General features: G+C 47.9%; 1 protein-coding gene across 2 annotated transcripts in view; it reads right to left on the bottom strand.

The window, feature by feature from the left end:
• The window catches only part of ING3 (inhibitor of growth family member 3), an 833,611-nt gene that overhangs the window by 480,276 nt on the left and 333,748 nt on the right, over window positions 1-19,587 (bottom strand). For both annotated transcript variants that reach the window (XM_069629079.1, XM_069629078.1), the window contains exon 5: window positions 8,931-9,027. In XM_069629079.1, the coding sequence (XP_069485180.1) occupies window positions 8,931-9,027 (97 nt within the window). The remainder of the gene's footprint in view (window positions 1-8,930; window positions 9,028-19,587) is intronic.

Below are 19,587 nucleotides of genomic sequence, written 5' to 3'. Positions count from 1 at the left end.
CAGGAAGGGCCTTGAATACTGCCAGTAGTTCCAGCAGATTGATGTGGTTCTGAGCAGCTGCCAGAGACCACAGACCCTGAGCTGTGTGGTGAAGGTAATGAGTCCCCCACCCAGCGAGTGAGGCATCTGTCGTGACAATCGCTTGTGCTTCCGGATTGTGGAAGGGTTTCCCCTTCAGCAGATTTTCTCTCGTCCACCAGCAAAGATTTTGTACTAGTTTTGGCGAAACGACCACTAGATCGTCCCACTGACCACTTGCCTGAGACCATTGATTCGCCAACCACTCCTGCATGGGTCGCATGCATAGGCACACGTTTGGTACAAGGTAAATGCAAGATGCCATCATGCCTAGCAAACGCAAAGCTTTGCGCACCCTTATTTGGCCGCTGGCCTGATAATGTGGTATTTGCAGTAACCTGTTTTGGACTCTTTCCTTTAACGGAAAGACCAACCCCTCTTTGGTGTTTAAGACAGCTCCTAGGAACGGTTTGGTTGTGCTTGGCACAAGGCTTGGATTTTTTCTCGTTGATGGAGAAGTCCAATTGAAAGAGAAGGTTGATAGTTCTTTGAATGTTTTGCCTGCAAATCAGGGGAGTTGTCCAGGTAAGGGTACACTGGGATTACCTCCCTGCGCAGGTGTGCTGCCACCACCGCCAGTACCTTCGTGAATACCCTTGGAGCAGATGCTATTCCGAAGGGCAGCACTTTGAATTGGTAATGCTGGTTCGCTACCTTGAAACGCAAGAATCTTCTGTTCACTGGGAACATTGAAATATGAAAATAGGCATCTTTCATATGCAGTGTTGACATGTAATCCCCCTTTTTTAGTAGGGGGGAATTGCCTCTTGTAGCGTAGTCATGCAGAACTTTTGTGGCTTGACATATTTGTTTGCAGGGTGCAAATCTAATACTGGCCGCATCGTTAGATCTTTCTTTGGCACAAGAAAGTAAGTTGAATAAATACCCTTGTTTACCTGGTTGTCCAGGAAGACTTCTATGGCGTCCTTTTGGAGCAGCATGACGATTTCCTCGAGGAGGATGTGTTGGTCTTCTTTGCAGTGGGTTTTCTGGCGTGGAGGTGGTTCTTGGGTTGCCTGAGACGCTCTACACAATATCCACCCGTTACAGTGGACAGCACCCATCTGTCTGAGGCAATTCCCTCCCGTGCTTGCGTGAAGTTGGAAATGCGCCTCCTACTGGAAAGGCATGGGAGGGCACCTGAAACGGGTGTCACTGCTTCTGAGGTGGGGTACCACCTCTGGAGGAGGAATCCTTCCTTGACTGCAAAATCTGCATGGTCCTCTGTGGAAATATTGAGAGGCTTGGCCTTTATTATTTCCCCAGGCTGTACCTTGACTTTGATTATAGGAACCCCTCTGGGCAAATTGTCCGTGTGTGCGACGAAAATTGCTGTTTCCCTTTTGGCCAGGAGGTTTATTAGTCTATTGGCCCAAAGATTTCAATATATCGTCTGTCTTCAAGGCGTCCAATGGCCTTGCCAAAGAGTACATTGGGCTCAACGGGCATGTTAATGAGAGTAGCCTGCGTCTCTGGCTTAAATCCGGATTGGCGTAACCAAGCGTGACGCTTAATTATGGTACCCTCAGCTATGATTCTTCCGGCGTTGTCCGCGGCGTCAAGGCCGCTCTTCAACAGGCAGCTTGACACTGCCCTCCCTTCTGCAGCCACCAGTGCTAACAGTTTTGAGGGGTTCCGGGGCTGACAAGAGTAACGCTGAGACCTCGTCCCATTTATGGCAGTTATAACTAGCTAATAAGGTTGAGTTATTAGCAATTCTGGTCTGGAATGCAGCAGACATGGCCACCTTCCTGCCCAATGTGTAAAGCCTCTTGCTTTCTTTATCTGGGGGAGCCTCTGAGGAGGCTAGGGTAGTACCTGCTCTCTTTCTTGTTGTAGTAACAACTAGCGAGTCAGGCTTTAGTTGACCCCTAATTACAGCGGGTCTGATGGTGCAGGTCTGAAAAGTTTTTCAATGCGTGGGTTCACAGCCCTCGTCTGATTGAGGGCCTCCAGTGAGGGTTGTACCTTCCGCTGGACAGAGTTTATTAGTCGAATAAACTGAGTAACAGCTTTTTTTTATCTCCGAAGATTTCGCCAACGAAACCCTTGTCTTGTGGATCTTCCTGGGTAGATATTTGAAAATGTTCAGCCGCTTTGATAAGTACCTTGTTCAGGAAAGGGTGAATTTACAATAGGGGGGTCTTGATGAACTGGTGAATATATGATGTACATGTCTGCATCAGGGTCACCCTCATCCTCCTCATTATCTGCAGCTTTTTCGGTCATAGAGATCCTCATGATCAGTGTCCGGGTCATATAGTCCAATTATAGTTGGATCTTGCGCTGGTTCACCGGGGCGAGACCTTTCAGCAGGGGATTCAACAAGGTTCTGCGACCCAGAGGCTGCTGTTGTGGGAAGTGTGGAATGAAAACTCAAGTACCACCTAGGGTTTTTCCTCTTAAAAAATGTGCCATTAAAGACATTCTACTCATGACCCTATCTAGATCTACGGCTGACCATTGGACAGAACTAGGAATGACCACAGACTGGGGTGAGAGACCTAGATCTTCTGGAGTGGATGGGATTACCTTAGAAGGTGTAGCCTTTTTCTTTAAGGCCGAAGACGGGGAATCCTGTGACTGAGGTTCCTTTCTCTTATGTGTGGACCTATCCTTCTGTGTCTTATCCCTATGAGGGGTCTTAGAAGAGCTCTTCTTAGTCTCCCTTTGCTTTACAAGGCCTTCCGGTACATGCTTTCTAACTGAGCAAGTCCAGCCTGTATGGGCTTTTTTTTTTAACAAAAAAAATAAAATAATAATCGACGAAGAACATCGAACCTCGGCTACGGTTAGTTCCCAAGTCTCGTCAGCCGACTCACGATCCTTGGGAATATTTTTATACGTGACATCTGTTTGGTCTTCGACAGTCGGCACCTGTCATGTGGCGACCTCGATCTGCAGTGCCCAAAGGACAGCGATTCAACAAACCTCTCCCTAGACGTTGCCGTTTGCTTGACACGTGTATAACTGCCCAGTAGTCGACCCGAGGGCAGCCACCTTGTCCCCGGTGGGGAAGATCCTCTGACACCTGGTATCTCACTTCTGGACCAGGTTTTGTGTAGGCTGGCGGAGAGTTTTCTTGTGGTTGATGGCGAACCCGTCTGTAAAAAAAAAAAAATCCATGAGGCCGTATTCCGCCCTTCCCCCGTTGATTCCGCTCGGAATCACCAATCGTTGAGGTATGGGTATACGTGGTGGCCCTCCAACCGGAGCAGGGCCACAACTGCATTCATGAGTGTGAAGAAGGATTTCTGAAGTCTGACCTGGTGGGCAGATGTTCAGAAGGCCAGCCTAGTTTCTTGGAATAGGGTAACCTTCTGGACAAGCCAGACCAATCAAGGTAGCTTGGCGGCGGTCAAGACTAGGTCTCAGGAGGGGCGAGGGTGACTGAAAGACCTCAATGAGCACACAGAGTAAAGGACACTTACAAATCAATCCCAGTCAGGTGTATATATATCAAAAATACAAATACATTTATTCCAAGGCCTTTGCAATTCAACACATATCACAGCAATACTATTAAACCAATACAATCCTATCTATACACACATATACAAGACCAATGGCGCACGCAGTAGTTCACATGGGCAAGACAGGGTCTTTTGTAGGGGCTGTAGCAGCTCAGGAAGGTAGGTGAGGTGATGCAGAATAGGTTCCCACTATTCGAGGAGGGTCTCCACTTGAAGGCAGAGTCGATTCCAAGAGTTGGGAATAGTTTGCTAGGTCGCACTATCAGTGGAAAGGAGAGGGGCCCTCAGGCGCAACTTGTGCGTAAAAATTGATGGATGTGCTAGGAGCCACCGGTTAGGGTTGCAACTACTCGCCGACCCCCGGCGCACTCTGGACCAAACTTCAGCAGTCGAATCCACTTCAGTTGCAGGTTCAAATGCGGCAATCTCGCGGCTCTGCGGTTTTCAGCGAGGAAGATACAGCATGCATTCCCCTATGGGACAGTGGCGATTTCTCCGCTCCTTGTGGATGGATCAAGACAGTTCCACTGTAGCAGGCTTCAGGGCACAGAGGACCACAGCTGCAATGAACTTGCAAAGTTCGTCACCACAGCTCGGCGACACAGTAACCGCGTGCACCCGATTTGGGCGCACTCACTTTACTCCAGCCCTGGGAACGCCAAGTGTACAAAATTCAGTGTGAGTGCCGTGAACACATAGTTTACGATGTACCAAGTTTGAAGAGCCTCCTCGAAACGGCAGCGGTATCAGGACAAAACTCCTGCGCACGCTGGTCAGCCCATGGGTTGGCCCAGTGACGCTTCCAAGAAGGCTTACTTGCAGGATTTGATGAAGGTGCCGAGAATAGTTAGTCCCAATATTCCAATGGGTCGAAGCTTCTTCGCAGACCTTCTAGGATGACCAGATGCAGAGTGATCCCACAAGACAACAGCGAGCTCAGTGTACCAAACCTTCCAGCGGTTCGACTCGGCTTCTTAGTTTCAGGATACTTGGATCCTATCCTTCGTTCAGTGAGAACTCCAGAGATCGACATGGTATGGGTGTTTGGATCCTTCTCTTATCCAAAATCTTCTTTGCATCAAAACAAAGAGGACCCAATGGGAGATCTGCTCACATACAGGCATACCATATGTGGACCAATCATGGACTACCGTGGTCCCAGGCATTCACAGCACACCAGACTCTCTGGAACCCAGGATGTGTATTGGAACTAGACAGTCCATCCAAAATCCTGGGGGCGCACACTCAAGGCATGCAGAAGCCTGCGAAAGCTTGACACTTTGGTGGAAAATGCATGCCCGAATAAGGACCTACCCGGTTCGGTTCAACCTCGGGAAGGTGAAGAGGCAAGATGGCCAAAACAGGACAAAGAACCTTGTGGCATGGCCATTTTGGAGCCAGGCCACCTAACCATGCCAAACGCAGTAATCAGGGTTTACCTGGCAAGAAAGGGTTAAAAATATACAAAATGATAAGCTGCCACCAGCCCTGTCCAAGGCACATCTGCACTTCTCCTAAAAAAATCCTTCGAAAGTAACTAGGGACTTTAGAAATGACAGGTAGACCCAAATACACTGTACTGTAAGGTACTTTGCGCACTTGCAACATGTTGCAGAAAAGTTGCAACATTGACAAGGACTAAGGGAAACAAAGTCTCCCAGTACTGACTGTTTTAAGGGCATGTCTGTCTCCCCATAAGAAGTGAACAAAAAGCCCAGCAGGAGTGCAGCAGAAGGCTGTGCTCCTCTGGTAAAGTCAGACTATGGTGTTTAAACAAAGCAAAAAGGTGGGTGGGGGTACACAACTGGAGGGAAAATTACACATGAAATGGAAATCTTTCCTAACAATGAGCCTTGTGAATACCTGCGGGGCTGAATTGAGGCAGAATGGAAGTACCTTGTATTGGAAGTGGGAACCCAACACTCGAAACCGGAGGCATGAGTGTTGGGGCTGCCATATTGGGACGTGTAGGTATGCGTCCTTCAGGTCTAGGGAGCACATCCAGTCTCACCCACACAAAGACTCCGCTATCAGAGCTGGCGTAACCATCTTGAACTTTTGCAGCGGTAGGCATAGGTTTCAGAAGGATAGATCGAGAACCACTCGCAGGCCTGCCTGGTTCTTCTGTATTGCACAAATCGTCGAGTAAAACACCAAGCATCTCTGCTAGAGGTGGACTTCCTCCACTGCCCCACTCACTACAAGTGAGAAGATCTCTGCAAGGAGAGCTGGTGTCCCAATCTGAGGGAGGGTCGGAGGGGGGTGGGGGGGCAGCGGTAAACATGGGAACCCACGGATAGGATCCATGGATCCGCTCAGAAGTCGGTCAGGACTGAATGTGTAGTGCTTGTGGACCCTGATTACACCGTCGTTGCTTTTTTCCCTCTGAGGTGTGGGCCTGAGATGGGTCTGGAAGAAGACTTTGTGGGAGGTCCTTTGCTGTTTGTGCCTGTGTTGACTGGGGGACCCATCAAGCTGCCTAGCTCTCCGGTCCTGAAACGCCCAAAATCTGCCGAATGTTCTTCCCCTTTCGGAACAGGATTGCCTGTAGCCGAAGGGCTTGAAGAGGACTTTGCCAGAATTGCCAATGACTTGGCGGTTTGGGAGCTGCTGTTCTTCTTGTCCAACTCCTCATCAGTGGAAGAATGGAACAAGTGCCCTCCTTCAAACGGAAGATCCAAGATACAGTCTTGTACGTCTGGGTTAAACCTGGTGGCTCCTAGCCACGCTGTCCGCCTCAGGTCAGTGCCACGCAAATGGCACTGTCAGCCAGGTTGTTATGTGCCACGGTCAACTCCATCATGTCCTGCGCCACTAGCCCAGCTTCTGCCAGACGAGCTTTGAACGAAGCTTGCTTGTGCACTGGCAGATCAGGAAGGAAATCCAACATTTACCTCCATAGCCTCTGATTTGCATTTACAGGTGGAGGCCGGCTTTGGAGTACACTTTTTTCCAGTAGGCCTCTAGAGCCTTCTCCTTGCCTAATGAGACAGAGGTACACGAGTAAGATGTAGATGTTTGTGGTTTGGCGTACATTGAGGCTGCCGCTATCACAGATGAATCAGGCCAAGGGTGAACCGATAAGAGGAGAGTATCCCCTTCGGTCTGCCTGTACTTAGCATCTAGCTGCTTGTTTGTGGGCTGCGTAGAATGGGGCTTGGATCTGCCTTTTTTCGCCAGGGCATCCATGTCTTTTTGGAGCTGGATGCCTGATCTGGTGGCTGATCCTACGGTCAGTACTTCCACCAGGACACCCGCTTCTGGCTGCTCCTTTTGAGGCTAAGGGATGCCCAGTTACTCTGCCAAACCTGCAAGCCTATCATGGAAGGCTCTTGCTGACTATGAAGTGTCCGGATCCTCTTCCTTGTCTGTGTCCCCTTGATCTGCAGTGTCCAGGGGGTTGCCGGATCAACTGGAGGGATGGCCGGGTGCCACCAGGCCCTGTGGGGTAGCAGGCATGGGTGTTACGGTACGTAGCACAGGCCCTGGTGTAGGCAGGGCAGCCGTCACGACTAAGGGAGTAGCTGGCTGCAGTTGGACTGGAGCTGAAGGCTGTGGAGGTGTAGGCGGAACCATGTCCATGATAATTCCCTTCAGGATTCCACCCATTTGAGGCTACTTCATCAGGGTGAGGAATTTCCTGAAGAATCGTTCCTGGCATGCTGGAGATGTGCGTTCCTGCACATGCATCATAGTCGTGGAGGGTTGCACTTCTCCCACGCTCTGCCTGCCCTGAGAAAAACACGCCTCAAGCTGAGGGCACCAGGTAAGATGTGCACCATGTCCCTTGTGGCATGGCCAAGGAAGCCCATTCCACCCTTGGGGCGAGGTCCTGCCTCTGGGGTTCGCTGGAGTGGCCTGCGTCTGTACGTACGTGCGTGCCGCCATCTTGTCTGTCTGCCCCGCCATCTTGACCTGGACGGTCTGCGTGTCTGTAGTGGAAATGGCACTGGACTCCGCCTCTTTGCTTGAGCGCTTAGGCTCGGACCTGGCCTGCACCTCAGGCATGGACCTGGTAGGCTGACCGCTTTAGGACATAAAGCCGGTAGTGCTAATATGTGTAAGTGCCTCCTCAGGCCTAGGCCCAGTACTAGGGCATAGCCCTTCAGGAGATTTCCTAGTAAAGGGCCTTCTGGCCCCTCAGTGCTTGGACCGGGAGGAAACTTGGACCCCTCAGTCATGCAGCTGGTAGCTCTGTGAGCCTCAGTACCCCGACTGGTGAGAGGGCCCGATTGTCCCCTCCCACCTGCCTGCTTGGCAGGGAAGTGGTCGCCCTTGCAGGTGCCTTTGGAGAACAGGATACTTACCTTGGCCTTTGTTTTCCTATGCACGGACTCCATGATTTCTTCAGGCGGAGACCTGGAGAACAGCTCCCTCCACCTTGTAAGCAGGTTCTTGAGAGACCGGGGAGTAAGTGTGTTGCACACCAAACAGCCGTCCTAGCTGTGGTCTTCGCCTAGGCAGCAGAGGCAGAGTGTGTCTGGGTCTGACGTCGGGAAGGATCCGCCGCAGAAAGGGCACCTACTAAAGCCTGCCGCGGCCGACATGCGCTGGGGAGGAGCGAGGCACCAGAGGCCGGTGAGAATTAAAATTCCTGAATTTAAACAATTTAAGGAAAACATTAAGTAATAAGAAAAAGAGGGACAAATATCCCCAGGGAAGACTGAAAACGCATGGAATTAGGAGGGGAAAAAGGGCTTCAACCACAGCGCAGGTGAAGCAGGTCCATAACAGTTGATGCGAAAAAGAGGACTGGGGTGTGGTGCCGGAGGGTGGAGTCAGGGGAGCGCATGCTCCCGGGGCCATGCCCCTGCGTGCAGCTAAATTTAAAGAGGAAAATACATTTTCTTCTGGTGAAAAAGATTCAGTTCCCGTCCCTTAGCGAGGGACGCCCATGCAGTATGGAGGAAAGGGGACGGGACCATTCATTAAAGGAGCTAGACAAAAATGCAGAATCAGCATTGGTGCAAAAAAGCAACATAATCACTAGTACAATGCATTGCTAAAATCTAGTGGGCAATTTAGGACTGATACTCTAAATGCGACAGACATGGAATATGTGCAATCAAAAGAATTGTCAGAATTGGAAGCAACATTAAATGCAGAGATCAATTCCTAAATATGTGCTTTTCTATCGCTTTCTACTATAATGTATAACATGATCCTACTATGGCATAGCAGGTTTTTAAAGAGATATGGTAGCAGTATCTCAAATATTATGCGGACTCTTTTCTTGATTTAGCCCCCACCCACCCCATCATCATCCCCATATTATTACCACTTTAATATACGCTTGAAATGTAATATAAAGAAGTATACGATTTTGAAAGTCACCGATATTCATTTTGGTTTGGCAATTTAAAATAAATATACACTTACGCCTTTCCAGCACTTCTGTAATTCCAGCATTGTCTGCTTCTAGTTCCATTTTGAATTTGGCCAATTCCTGATCCAGTTTTCTTAGATGACGATCAACCTATTGTGCGATTAAAAAAATAACCAATTATAAAGCAGGAAATATTCAACTGCACTAACACAAGAGAATTTGGTCTATTACACCAAATGTACAACCATCTAAAGACTGATGAGAAAGCAGAAAATCAATTGAACTGTCGGGAATGGTCAGTGATTGCCAACGAAAAGTGGGCTTACTCATCGGTGCATTAGGGGAAACCAGCACAGACCTAAATGTTCAGCCCTAGGGAAGCACCTGAGGCACGAAACAGACTCAATTGGGATTAAATACCTTGTAAAATATTGGCATATGAAGCACAGCTGCAACTGGTATGCTCAAATTCACTAGGTTTTCATGTCTTTTTTAAAAAAAAAAACATAAGGCGATTCAATGAAAAAGCACTAAGAGCAATCTTTAGGAGAGTCTGCACATATGTCCTGCATTTACTGAAACAATCTCTATACAAATTGTGCTGCGAGGTACTGCAGGCTGCTATAGCAGGAAGTCTTAATCTACAGAAAAAGTGGATCGACCTCAATATTTTTCTCTGCAGGCCAAAGCCTTTGACTATGAGAAAGCACATTATTGTCTTGGTTCCCTGCAATGGTTATATAATACTACTCTTGGGACCAACCTAAAGAAGGAAGTAGATCTTCAGGGAGTTGTGAACCTGGCAGTCGCATTTCTCACAACAACCTCTCACAAATGTTGTACACAAAAGGCCTTCCAGGTGTACAAGCTGTCCAGATCACCATTTATCTTGCCTGAGAGTCGGTTTTGGGACACATTCACTTCTGTTTCACGCCCCTTCCCTCCACTTTGGCGGACTAGCGAAAGGGCCCATCAGTGCAGATCTCTGGGCACACTGGTGTTCAGATCACAAGCCAACAAACCTGAAAGCATCCCTGCTCCTCAGTGCTGTAAGGTGGCCTTACTGTGGCATAAAGCACAGAAAGAAAGAGAGAGAAAAATAAAAATAAAATAAAAATAAAAATAGCCCTTCATCCCAAAGTTAAAAAGATATAAGACTTTGGATTTATATCCAGACTTGCAACTTTTCCTAAGGAAGTTAAAGGGGGAGTCGTAGAGTCCTCTTTGGTGAACTGACACTGAACATTTTATTTGGAACTGAGAATAATATCCGAGAGATGTTACTGAAACCTGGGATGAACAAAGCCTGAACCAAACGCAGAGTGCTCCGGTTTAATTTATGTTATTCCACAGTGGTAGGGGGCCAGATAACTATTTGGTTTTTGGACTGAGGACTACTGTTTATTTTTACACTAGGCGAGCAACTTAATGTCAGTTTTGTGGGCAGGGCAATCACTCTTAGCAGTAGGGATAGTTAGGCATTTTCCTTTTTAGTTTAACACACTTAAAATGTCGTTCTGGTGTCTGACTCCTTCTGGTTCGCCACATGAAGGATAGGGAGAAAAACAATTACCCCACATACATTTTATTTTCTTTTTAAACCAAGGATGGTGTTCCCCTGCTCTCTGTTCAAATACATTCAAAGACCAGGTTTCACTTTCTTTGGTATTGTTTTAACACCAGTTTCAGTCAGTGGCATTCAAAGCAGTCGGAGCAGAACTACCAATATGTCAAATGATCCACCCATTACTATTAGTATGCAACATAGGTTTTCTTAATCTAATGTACATGTATTGAAATTATTGGGAAACATAGCTATAAAAGACTGGTAAACTTGGCACTAACATCTACCAGGAACTAAGTTTGGCACACCAGGCCAAATAATGCATACAGACAGCATATTTAACATTAACTGCTACCTCTGGAATTCCTTATCTACTTGGCTCTGTGTTTCAAATGTGTGATTCCTGCACGAAATATCCTGCACTTCACAATTTAACCCCAGGCATTGCAGTCTGAAATATTTAAATGGATTTGGAAACTAGACACAGCAAGGGGAGAAAAAGAAACCTTGTTAGTCTGCTCACAAGAAGGCATGGGGTAGCATTAGTCATGGTATGTGCAAACTCAATGAAGGCAGATAGGGCAGCAGCAGTTGTGTGTCCATCTCGACTGAGTGGTTTGCCCATGAAGCCAATCTATATTTAAAGCTGTGCATATGAAACCTAGTCAGTCAGTTATTGGACAATTTTATTTCGAAGATCAATCCGGTTTTGGTCACATTTCCAGTAATTTCTTCTGAAAGGCAGGTCGGGTTATAATAAGAGCAATGCAGTCAGGCTGACCCCTTAAAAAAAAGTTGGTGCTGGGTGATGGGCGTTTTATTCTTGGGGTCCCACTTTTTCAGTATAGAGGCTCCTCGGGTTACTGTGTAGGATTTTTGCTGCGTTAAACAAGTTCTTGAATGGGCTTGCACAGTCTTTAATTTCTCTAACTTTACGTGAGAGCAGAATTTACCGTTGGGTGGAAATCCAAGGGTAAATTATAAACCTAGATTTTACCAAAATGTTTGGCAAAATAAAAGAAAACTGAGGAAAAACATACAAGTCCTGAATAATTCAAACTTAAGCCGGGATGAGTTCAAGCGGGAAAGTAAGTGCCTTGTGCTGGGCTATAAGAACTGGCTTAGAGCTTAGTATGCTGCTCTGTGGCACTTTGGAAAAAACCTGTACAAATTATAAGTCACACAAAACAATGCCCTACAGGCTGCCCCGTGACCTAGGTAAACCAGCCCACATTTCCGAAGCCAGGAAGAACCACCTGGGGAGACTAGACTATGGGCAGATCATGTACCCTGGAAGCTAAAGCTTACCGCTGAGGCGGTCACTTTGGTGATTTCTAAATCGTCCACCTCACGAGCAGGGTGACCAAATGGTCTCACCAATTTTATTCTGAAGTCGGACACTGATCTCTGGGCAAAAATTCTATTGGTATTATTTATTAGCATGTGTCCTTTAACTTTGAAAAGTGCAATAAATGTACCCTTCTATAAGAAGGGTGATTGGGCAGAACCAGTCAACTATCGCCCAATCGTCCTTCTGGATGTGAATAGCAAGGTATTTCCAGCAGCAGTTTTGCGAGACCTGGACATGTGGGTTCAGAATAGGGGCATCTTGACAAGGTTTCAAACAGGATTTGGAAAGGGCATGTCAACTTCACTTAATGGCCTCTTAGTTGACATAATCTGTGACATTACTTTGACAAAAGGCAGCCCATCCCCCTATATGGAGCCCTTCTAGACTCCTCCAAAGCCTTCAATATCATAAATAGAGCGTGCCTGGTTAAAAATCAAACAGTGGGGCCTGCTTCTTAGTTTATTGTCAATTATGGTTTATATTCATGATAATACTCGGGTACAAATAAGATTGGATGGACAGGGTTATCTTACAAGCCCAATTCGCACCGAAAGAGGTCTGAGGCAGGGGTGCATCCTTGCCCCTTCCTCTTTAATTTATACCTGGCAGACCTAGTTGATGCCTTGCACAAACATGCATTTGTCAGTTCTAGAACATTAAGCTTGCATGCCTATGCGGACGACAGTGTTTTTCGATTACACTCCGATAGGCTTCCAGCATTTGTTGAATGCACTTAATGAATACTCAGTTAATGTACCGATTAATCCATGAAAATAGAGTATAATCTGTTTTACGAGATGAGCAAAAGGAGCATTGATTTTAAGTGGTACCTCAATGTGGAGATTGCCCTGACAAAAGTTACTTATTTGGGTTTTTAAATTACATCCTACCCAAATATTGGCTTTGTGTTGGCTTAGAGGGACGCAACCATCAGTTAATTTGCCAAATGTGAAGACTTCTTGGTAAATTCTGTCGATTCTCCATTGTCCCACTTTTTAATTTCTATAAAGTTAAAATAATTCCAACTACATTGGTTGGGATGGACGTTGGGACTCAAGCATGGGACCTGAATTGGGTGCGACTGGAGGGTAGATTATGGAAGGGGGTGTTAAATCTTCCCCCCCTTTACCTATAGCTAGCCACCATTGTGAATTTGGTATAACTTCATTGAGGACTAGCCGAGACGGGAGCCTGGCATCACTTTCGAGACAGATATTGATTCCACTTCCAAAGTCCTTGCATGAGAATATTAGAACAGATTTGCTGGAAGGAAATTTCCAATTTGGTCTGGTCCCAATCCACATACTGGTTTCAGTGTTATGCACGAGTGGTCCTGATTGGACCACTGCTGGGGTGTGTGGGGCTAGTTCTATTATTGGCTAATCAGAGTTTCTACAATTACCAAACTTTTGGGATAAGAAGAGGACCTCCTGCACCCACTCGAGAGATCCTGGAGAAACCTGAAGGAGCCAATACTCCTTTCCAGCTGTGAAACACGGGAGGAGACAGGTGACCCATCTGAAGGAGGCCTGGCGACCAACTTCTACTGCTGTCTTGGAAAAGCCCTGTCTTGCTGTCGATCTCCAGCAGTCCTACAATGGAGCTGCGACCCGTGGAGTGGAGGGAACATCCATTCCGGACGTCTGCTCAGAACCCTGCGAAAAGGAACATTTAGATGTGACCCAGGGCCACCCTGTGGCTGACCAGCTCTGAGTTTGGGCCACCCTGCTGCCGGCATCACTGTTCCGAGTTGAGGGCTGGAACTTGGGGGATCCTCAGTTTGTCCTAAAAGACTTACCTCAGCGTAATGTTGGAGTCCTAGAGTCAAGGGGACCAGAGACAGAAGGGAAAAGTCTGACCGCAACAAGCAAGTTCCTTTACGTTGCATGTTGCAGTGACGGCCGTCTGAAACAGCTCACCTGAGTCGAGTCCAGTCATGAGAAGGGCCCCTGCATCGTGTTTTGTTGGATTCTTCCACTTTGAGTCCTTGCACCAGCCAAAGACACCGACCGGGGATCTGCTCGGACCAGCACCCAACGGTCAGTGGAGATGGACTCCCTCACGCTGACAAATTTTTGCCAGCCGGCCTCCCACCAGGGTGCTTGGGTGGGGGCCTGACGTCACAGGCGGTTCAATCTTGCTTCGTCGAGGCCTTGGCCTCCTTGGCGGCGACGACGTCCTCCGGTCTTGCTGCGCCCTCTGTAGGCCTCCTGCGACGATGAGCCGGCCGCTTGGCGGTACAACGAGGAACCACCACCAAATCCTTTGGAGGCACCTTGAGACTTGCCTCCAGGGGTCCAAAAGGGCGGCCACCGTTGGTGGAGAGAACCCAAGGCCCGGGCCGTCTCGGAGTCTGCCTTGATGGCCTGCAGTGACTCGTCCACTGCCTTGTCGAACAGTTTGTTCCCGTCGAAGGGCATGTCCAGTACCCTGGTCTGAATGTCCTGACGGAAAATCGGTGGCCTTGAGCCAACCGCGCTGTTGCCCATCTGTCGAAATCCAGTGTCTGCGATGGCCGTGGCCACCGTGATGGTGTGGTCCGACGCCACCTCTCCCACCTGTAGGATTTCAAGGGCCTCTGCCCTCTTGTCATCTGGTAGGAAATCCAGGAGGGGAGCGATCTTGAACCACAGCTCCCCGTCGTACCGTGCCACGATCGCGAGGGCGTTGGCCACTTTGATGGTCGTCGCTGCCGACGAGATGACTCGTCCCATGGCATCCAGCTTCTACCCCTCGCCGTCCGGTGCGTAAGTGGAAGTTGATGCCATCGCCCCTGCCGACTTCTTCGCTGCCGCAGAGACCACAGAGCTCTGAGACACATCAGGGCGGAGTCCGGGACCCGGTACTGCTTCTCATACCTGTCACTCTTTGCAGGAGTCGTGGACGGGTTCTTGAGTAACGAAAGTCCCCTCGTCCCAGATGTCATCCAGCAATGGGACTGAAAGGACTGTCTTCCTCTTGGCCTCCCATCGCTGGAAGAGAAACCTTCCTTCTTCTGCTCTTCGGGACAAAGTTGGAAAAGCTCAGATGCCCTGGCGATCATGGCGTGAAAGGAGCCAAATTCGTCGGGAGGGGAGGGCACTGGAAACTGGGCGCTGGAAAACTTCAGTGTTACAGGCATAAATAATACATTGACAACAGATAAAAAGACCAGTGGTTACAGTTCAGTCTGAGGACAGTAAAAAGTTTACAGGTGAATGAAACATGCATAAATATAACACAGACGGAGGTGGGAAGACAAATGGTTACAGATAGGTCTGATGACACATTTCCAAATCGGAACGAGCGGTTGAAGGGGGAGGCCTCATAGGCTGGGCTTGTCGCCAAGCCAGCTTTTTACTCCAGTTTTGAAGGTCAAGAAGGATGGTTCTAGTCTGTAAGAAGGAGACAAAGCGTTCCAGCATCTGGCTGCTTGGACAGGGAAGCTAGCACCACCTGCCGTTTTTAGATTGAACCTTGGTACTACGATGGAATTGGATTGGGCAGATCTGGTGCGCCGGGATGGTTGGCGCTTGCTGAATTTATCCAACAGCTATTTTGGAGCTGCATTAAACAGATACTTATGTGTAATTGCTTGGGTACGTAGAGTGATTCTTGGCTTCTCGTCCGATAGCGGCGATGTGGCAGGATCTGGGAAGATTAAGTGCTGCTCTCAATGAGTTCTTTTGCAAGACTTGAAGCCTATGCAAGTTCTGTCCGAGGATCCTAGGTTGAGTGTATTACAATAGTCACTCTTTGATAGCGCTAGGGCTCTAGCCAGCGTTATGCAGCTGCTAGTGGACAAGTAGGATTTGCAGCTGTAGATTAGCTTGTTTGTGTAAGGAGTGGATCATGCCACAGTACTGACTTGTTTTTTTAGGAAAAACAAAGAGGTGATGGCTGGAAGGTTTAGAATTAATCTTAACCACTGGCAATGCTCTGGGCAACCCTCCAGACCACCGTTCTTCGCCTGCCAAGCCATTACAGAAGGGAAAGACCATATGCAAATCAGGCTTGGCCCCACCCCAAAAGGGGCAGTCCAGCCCGAACTGCTAGGCCACATCCCCTCTGCACGAGACCACAAGCATCCCCAAACATGTTTCGCCCTTGTTGGGGCTCATCAGTGAGGAGTAGCTTGGGTCTTTTTAGGGACAGAGTCGAGTTCAGATAGACTTCCAAGGTTTTTATTTCCTTGGCGACTTTGAGCCAGCTCCCGTCGATATTGAAGGATGTGCATCTTTGCTCAAGTTTGATTAAGCGCACCCGAGTGCCGACAATAAGAAGCTTGGTCTTATCATCAAGGAATAGGCTGTTGGTGGCCATCCAGGCCTGGATTTCTAGGTAGATGACATTGATTAATTTGGAATCCTCATCGTAGTGGCCAGTAAGCAGGCTAAGGACCTGGGTGTCATATGTATAGTTGGTATAGTTGACACCTAAGTTTTCCAAGCGATCGAAGAGGAGCTTTGTGAATATATTATATAGCGTTGGCGAAACGCAGGAGCCTTGGGGGACTCCACAGTGTATAGGGACCGGTTCGGCAGATGCAGTAGGTGAAAAGACCCTGGTGGTTCGGTTGGATAAAAAGGATTTGATCCAATTCGAAGCGTTGGGGAGAAGGCTGCTGCTGAGGTAAGATGTCCTGTGAGGATTTTGTGGTCGCCTAGATTGAATGCTGCTGACAGGTCTAACAGAAGGATCGCTATTTTACCTTTGTCCTTCGCCTCCTCCATCTGGATTTAAAAATCCAGGAGGGCCGTCTCCGTTCCATATCTGAGCCTGAAGCCAGTTTGTCTAAGGCCTAAAAGGTTATTCACTTCCAAATACTTCTGGATTTGCAAATATGCAACTCTATCCAAGATTTTTAAAAGGAAGGGGACGGTAGTGATCGGCCTGTAGTTCGTTGGGATGTTTGGGTCAACGTTAGGTGTTTTTAGGAGGGGCATGGCCCAAGCCTCCTTGAGGTTGTTGGGTACTACGCTTGTTTTAAATGAGGAGTTTATTAAGGTAGCAATGAAAGGGGACACATCTTTGGCTCCCTCTTTAATGATGGAGGCTGGGCAAATTTCTCCTTGGCAGTGGGAGGGTTTCAAGCTCTTGATAATGTCTTTCACTTCTTTTGGTGTTACTTGGGAGAACACAAAAGGTGGGCAGTGAGGGGATGACTGCTCTTGAACTGGATCAGCGAGCTGATTGTGTAAAAGAGTGCTATTTTTTGCATCTATTTTCTTTTGTAGAAGCGCTATTTTGTCAGATAGGGCTTGTTGGATTTTAATGCACCAGGCCACATCCTTGATGCAATCCTCTGAAGGCAATGCTGGTGATTCTAGATCCTTTAACATGCTAAATAGTTCCTTCGAACTAGATTTGGCATCAAGGATTCTAGTGTTATAGGCTTCTTTTTTTGTGGATAAGATAGCCGATTTATTAGAAACTGCCGCTGTAGCCAACAATGCTTTGTTATGGATCGTAGGAGAGTTTCCACAAGTGGATTTGGCTGTCCTTTTGGTGTTCCTTAGGATTTTTAGCTCGGGCGTGAAGCACTTATTGAGGTGGGCACTAGGTTTGGATTTTTTTTAGCTTGAGAGGTGCAGAGACGTTCAGGGATGATTCAATTGTGTAATTATATAGGTCCACTAACTTATTAGAGTCTAGGTTTTTATAGATGGACACGTCAAAGATATTATTGATAAGCGACCGGAGACTTGAGACTGTGATGCTTCAACAGTTTCTAGAAAGGATAGGGGGTGCCAGGGTAGGGCAACAGTGTATTATCCCTTGGATAGTGAACAATATGAAGTGGTGGTCCGAGCAAGCAACAGGTTCATTCTGGAGAATTGTTAAGGAACAATTGAGATCTGACACCCAATCCAAGATTTTGCCCTTAATGTGAGTAGGTTCTGTGACTCTATGTTTGAAGCTGAGTTGGGAGATGGAGTTTTCGAACACTGAGGCCCGAGTGTCATCAGGGTCCATGAGTCCTAAAGTGAAGTCCCCTAGGAGGATGGTTTGGGAGCTAAGCTTAGGGTTGGTAGAGAGGAGGTCAATGAGGTCTTACTCGAAGGAGGAGATCGGACCAGGTGGGCGATAGATGAGATGCATAAGAATTGTTTGGGTGGGTGAGAGCGAGATTTTGACAGATAGAAGTTCAGCAGAGGGAAAGCTGGTATGGGAGGTGACTCTGAGGCCAAGATGGGGTTTAGTTATAAAGACCACTCCTCCTCCCTTACCAGACTTTCAATACATTGTGCTAGATGAAACTCTGGGACAACTTTCGGAAGGAAAGATGACCCAACTCTTAAAATTACATAATCCTTTGAAAAGGATGTAAAAGGTTGTTTGGAAGATAAGGCCTGGAGCTCACTCACCCTAGGGGCAGAAGTGATAGCTACTAAAAAATGTTTTTATAATGAGCATCCTCAGAGGACACGAATGTAACAGCTCAAATGGAGCTCCAGATTTGAATCCCATGATGGCAGGATGAAGGGAGTGGGTGGAAAAAAATTGGTAAATCACTTCAGAAATTGTACTACGATCTGCACTTGAAGTTTGACCCCTCATCTGGAGATCATTTGAAGATTGATAGTGCCACTAAGAAGCCATTCACCTTCACTGTGGCCACTTGCAACCCAGAATGGGTCAGGTGGAGCAAGAAAGACAGAACATGGGGAAGTTTACATGTGAAAGGATCTAGTCTATTTTCCGTGCAGTAGCTGATAAATTTATTCCAACAGCAACGGTACAGGGATTTAGTTGCTGCTCTTCTTGCCGAAAGCAACACTTCTATTACGTCTTCTTTGTAGCTCACCCTTTTAGACACCAGACGTGACAATCGAGATTCCTGATCTCTGGGTGAAGAATTTGCCCACCCTCTTGCGATAGTAGGTCCTCTCTTTGGGGAAGATGAACTGTAGGGCAGATGGCCATTTCTAGAAAGTACGGGTAACATGTTCTCCTGGCCCGATCCGGAGCAATGAAAATCATGGTTTTCCCGAACTTCCTCAACCTCCCGATGACATGAGGAATGAGGGGACTGACGGAAACTGGTACAGCAGTGGAAACTCCCAGTCCACCACAAACGCGTTTCCTACAGCTCCTCTTTGGGGAAATTCCCTGGAGCAGAACAGCTTGCACTTCCGGTTGACACTGGTTACGAACAGATCCACTTGAGGGGTTCCCAAAAGGGCGAAGATCTCCAGAAAGACTTCCTGAGCTAGTTCCCACTCGAGAGAGTTCGTGCTCTACCTGCTCAGAGCATCCGACACTTTTCTTTTCTCCGGCTAGATGAACTGCCAGAAGAGTGATTCCTTCCCTCAGTGGCCAGAACCAGAGCTGCATTGCCTCTCTGCACAGAGGCAGTGACCCTACACCCCCTCTCTTGTTGAGGTAGGGCATGGCCACTGTGTTGTCCGTCATTATCATTACTGAGTGCAGGAAGGTCATCAGCGCTAGTCTGATTGCCCTCGGCTCCAAAAGGTTGATTATGGAGTCTGGACTCTGAGACCAGTGTCTGCTTATTGAAAGATCTCTCATGTGCACTCCCCATCCTGTGAGGGAGGCGTCGTTCACAACGGTCGTCTCCGGCCTAAGTTGCCAAAAGGCTTCTCCTCATGACATTCTCTCGGCTGGCCCACCACAGCAGATCATGGGCGACCTTTGTCGGTGCCTGGAGATGGTCCGTCATTCTGTCAAAGAATTGCAATCGCAGGGATCCGGGTGCCCACTGAAGGGATCTCATTCTCAGAGAGGCTTCTGGCATCAGAAAAATGAAGGATGCCATGAGGCCGAGCAACCTTAGGAAGTCGTAGGCCGGAAG

This window comes from Ambystoma mexicanum, chromosome 12, assembly GCF_040938575.1.
Source record: "Ambystoma mexicanum isolate Mex_15411 chromosome 12, UKY_AmexF1_1, whole genome shotgun sequence".
In the NCBI taxonomy this organism is placed as follows: Eukaryota; Metazoa; Chordata; class Amphibia; order Caudata; family Ambystomatidae; genus Ambystoma; species Ambystoma mexicanum.
This window is presented reverse-complemented; position numbering and strand designations above follow the sequence as displayed.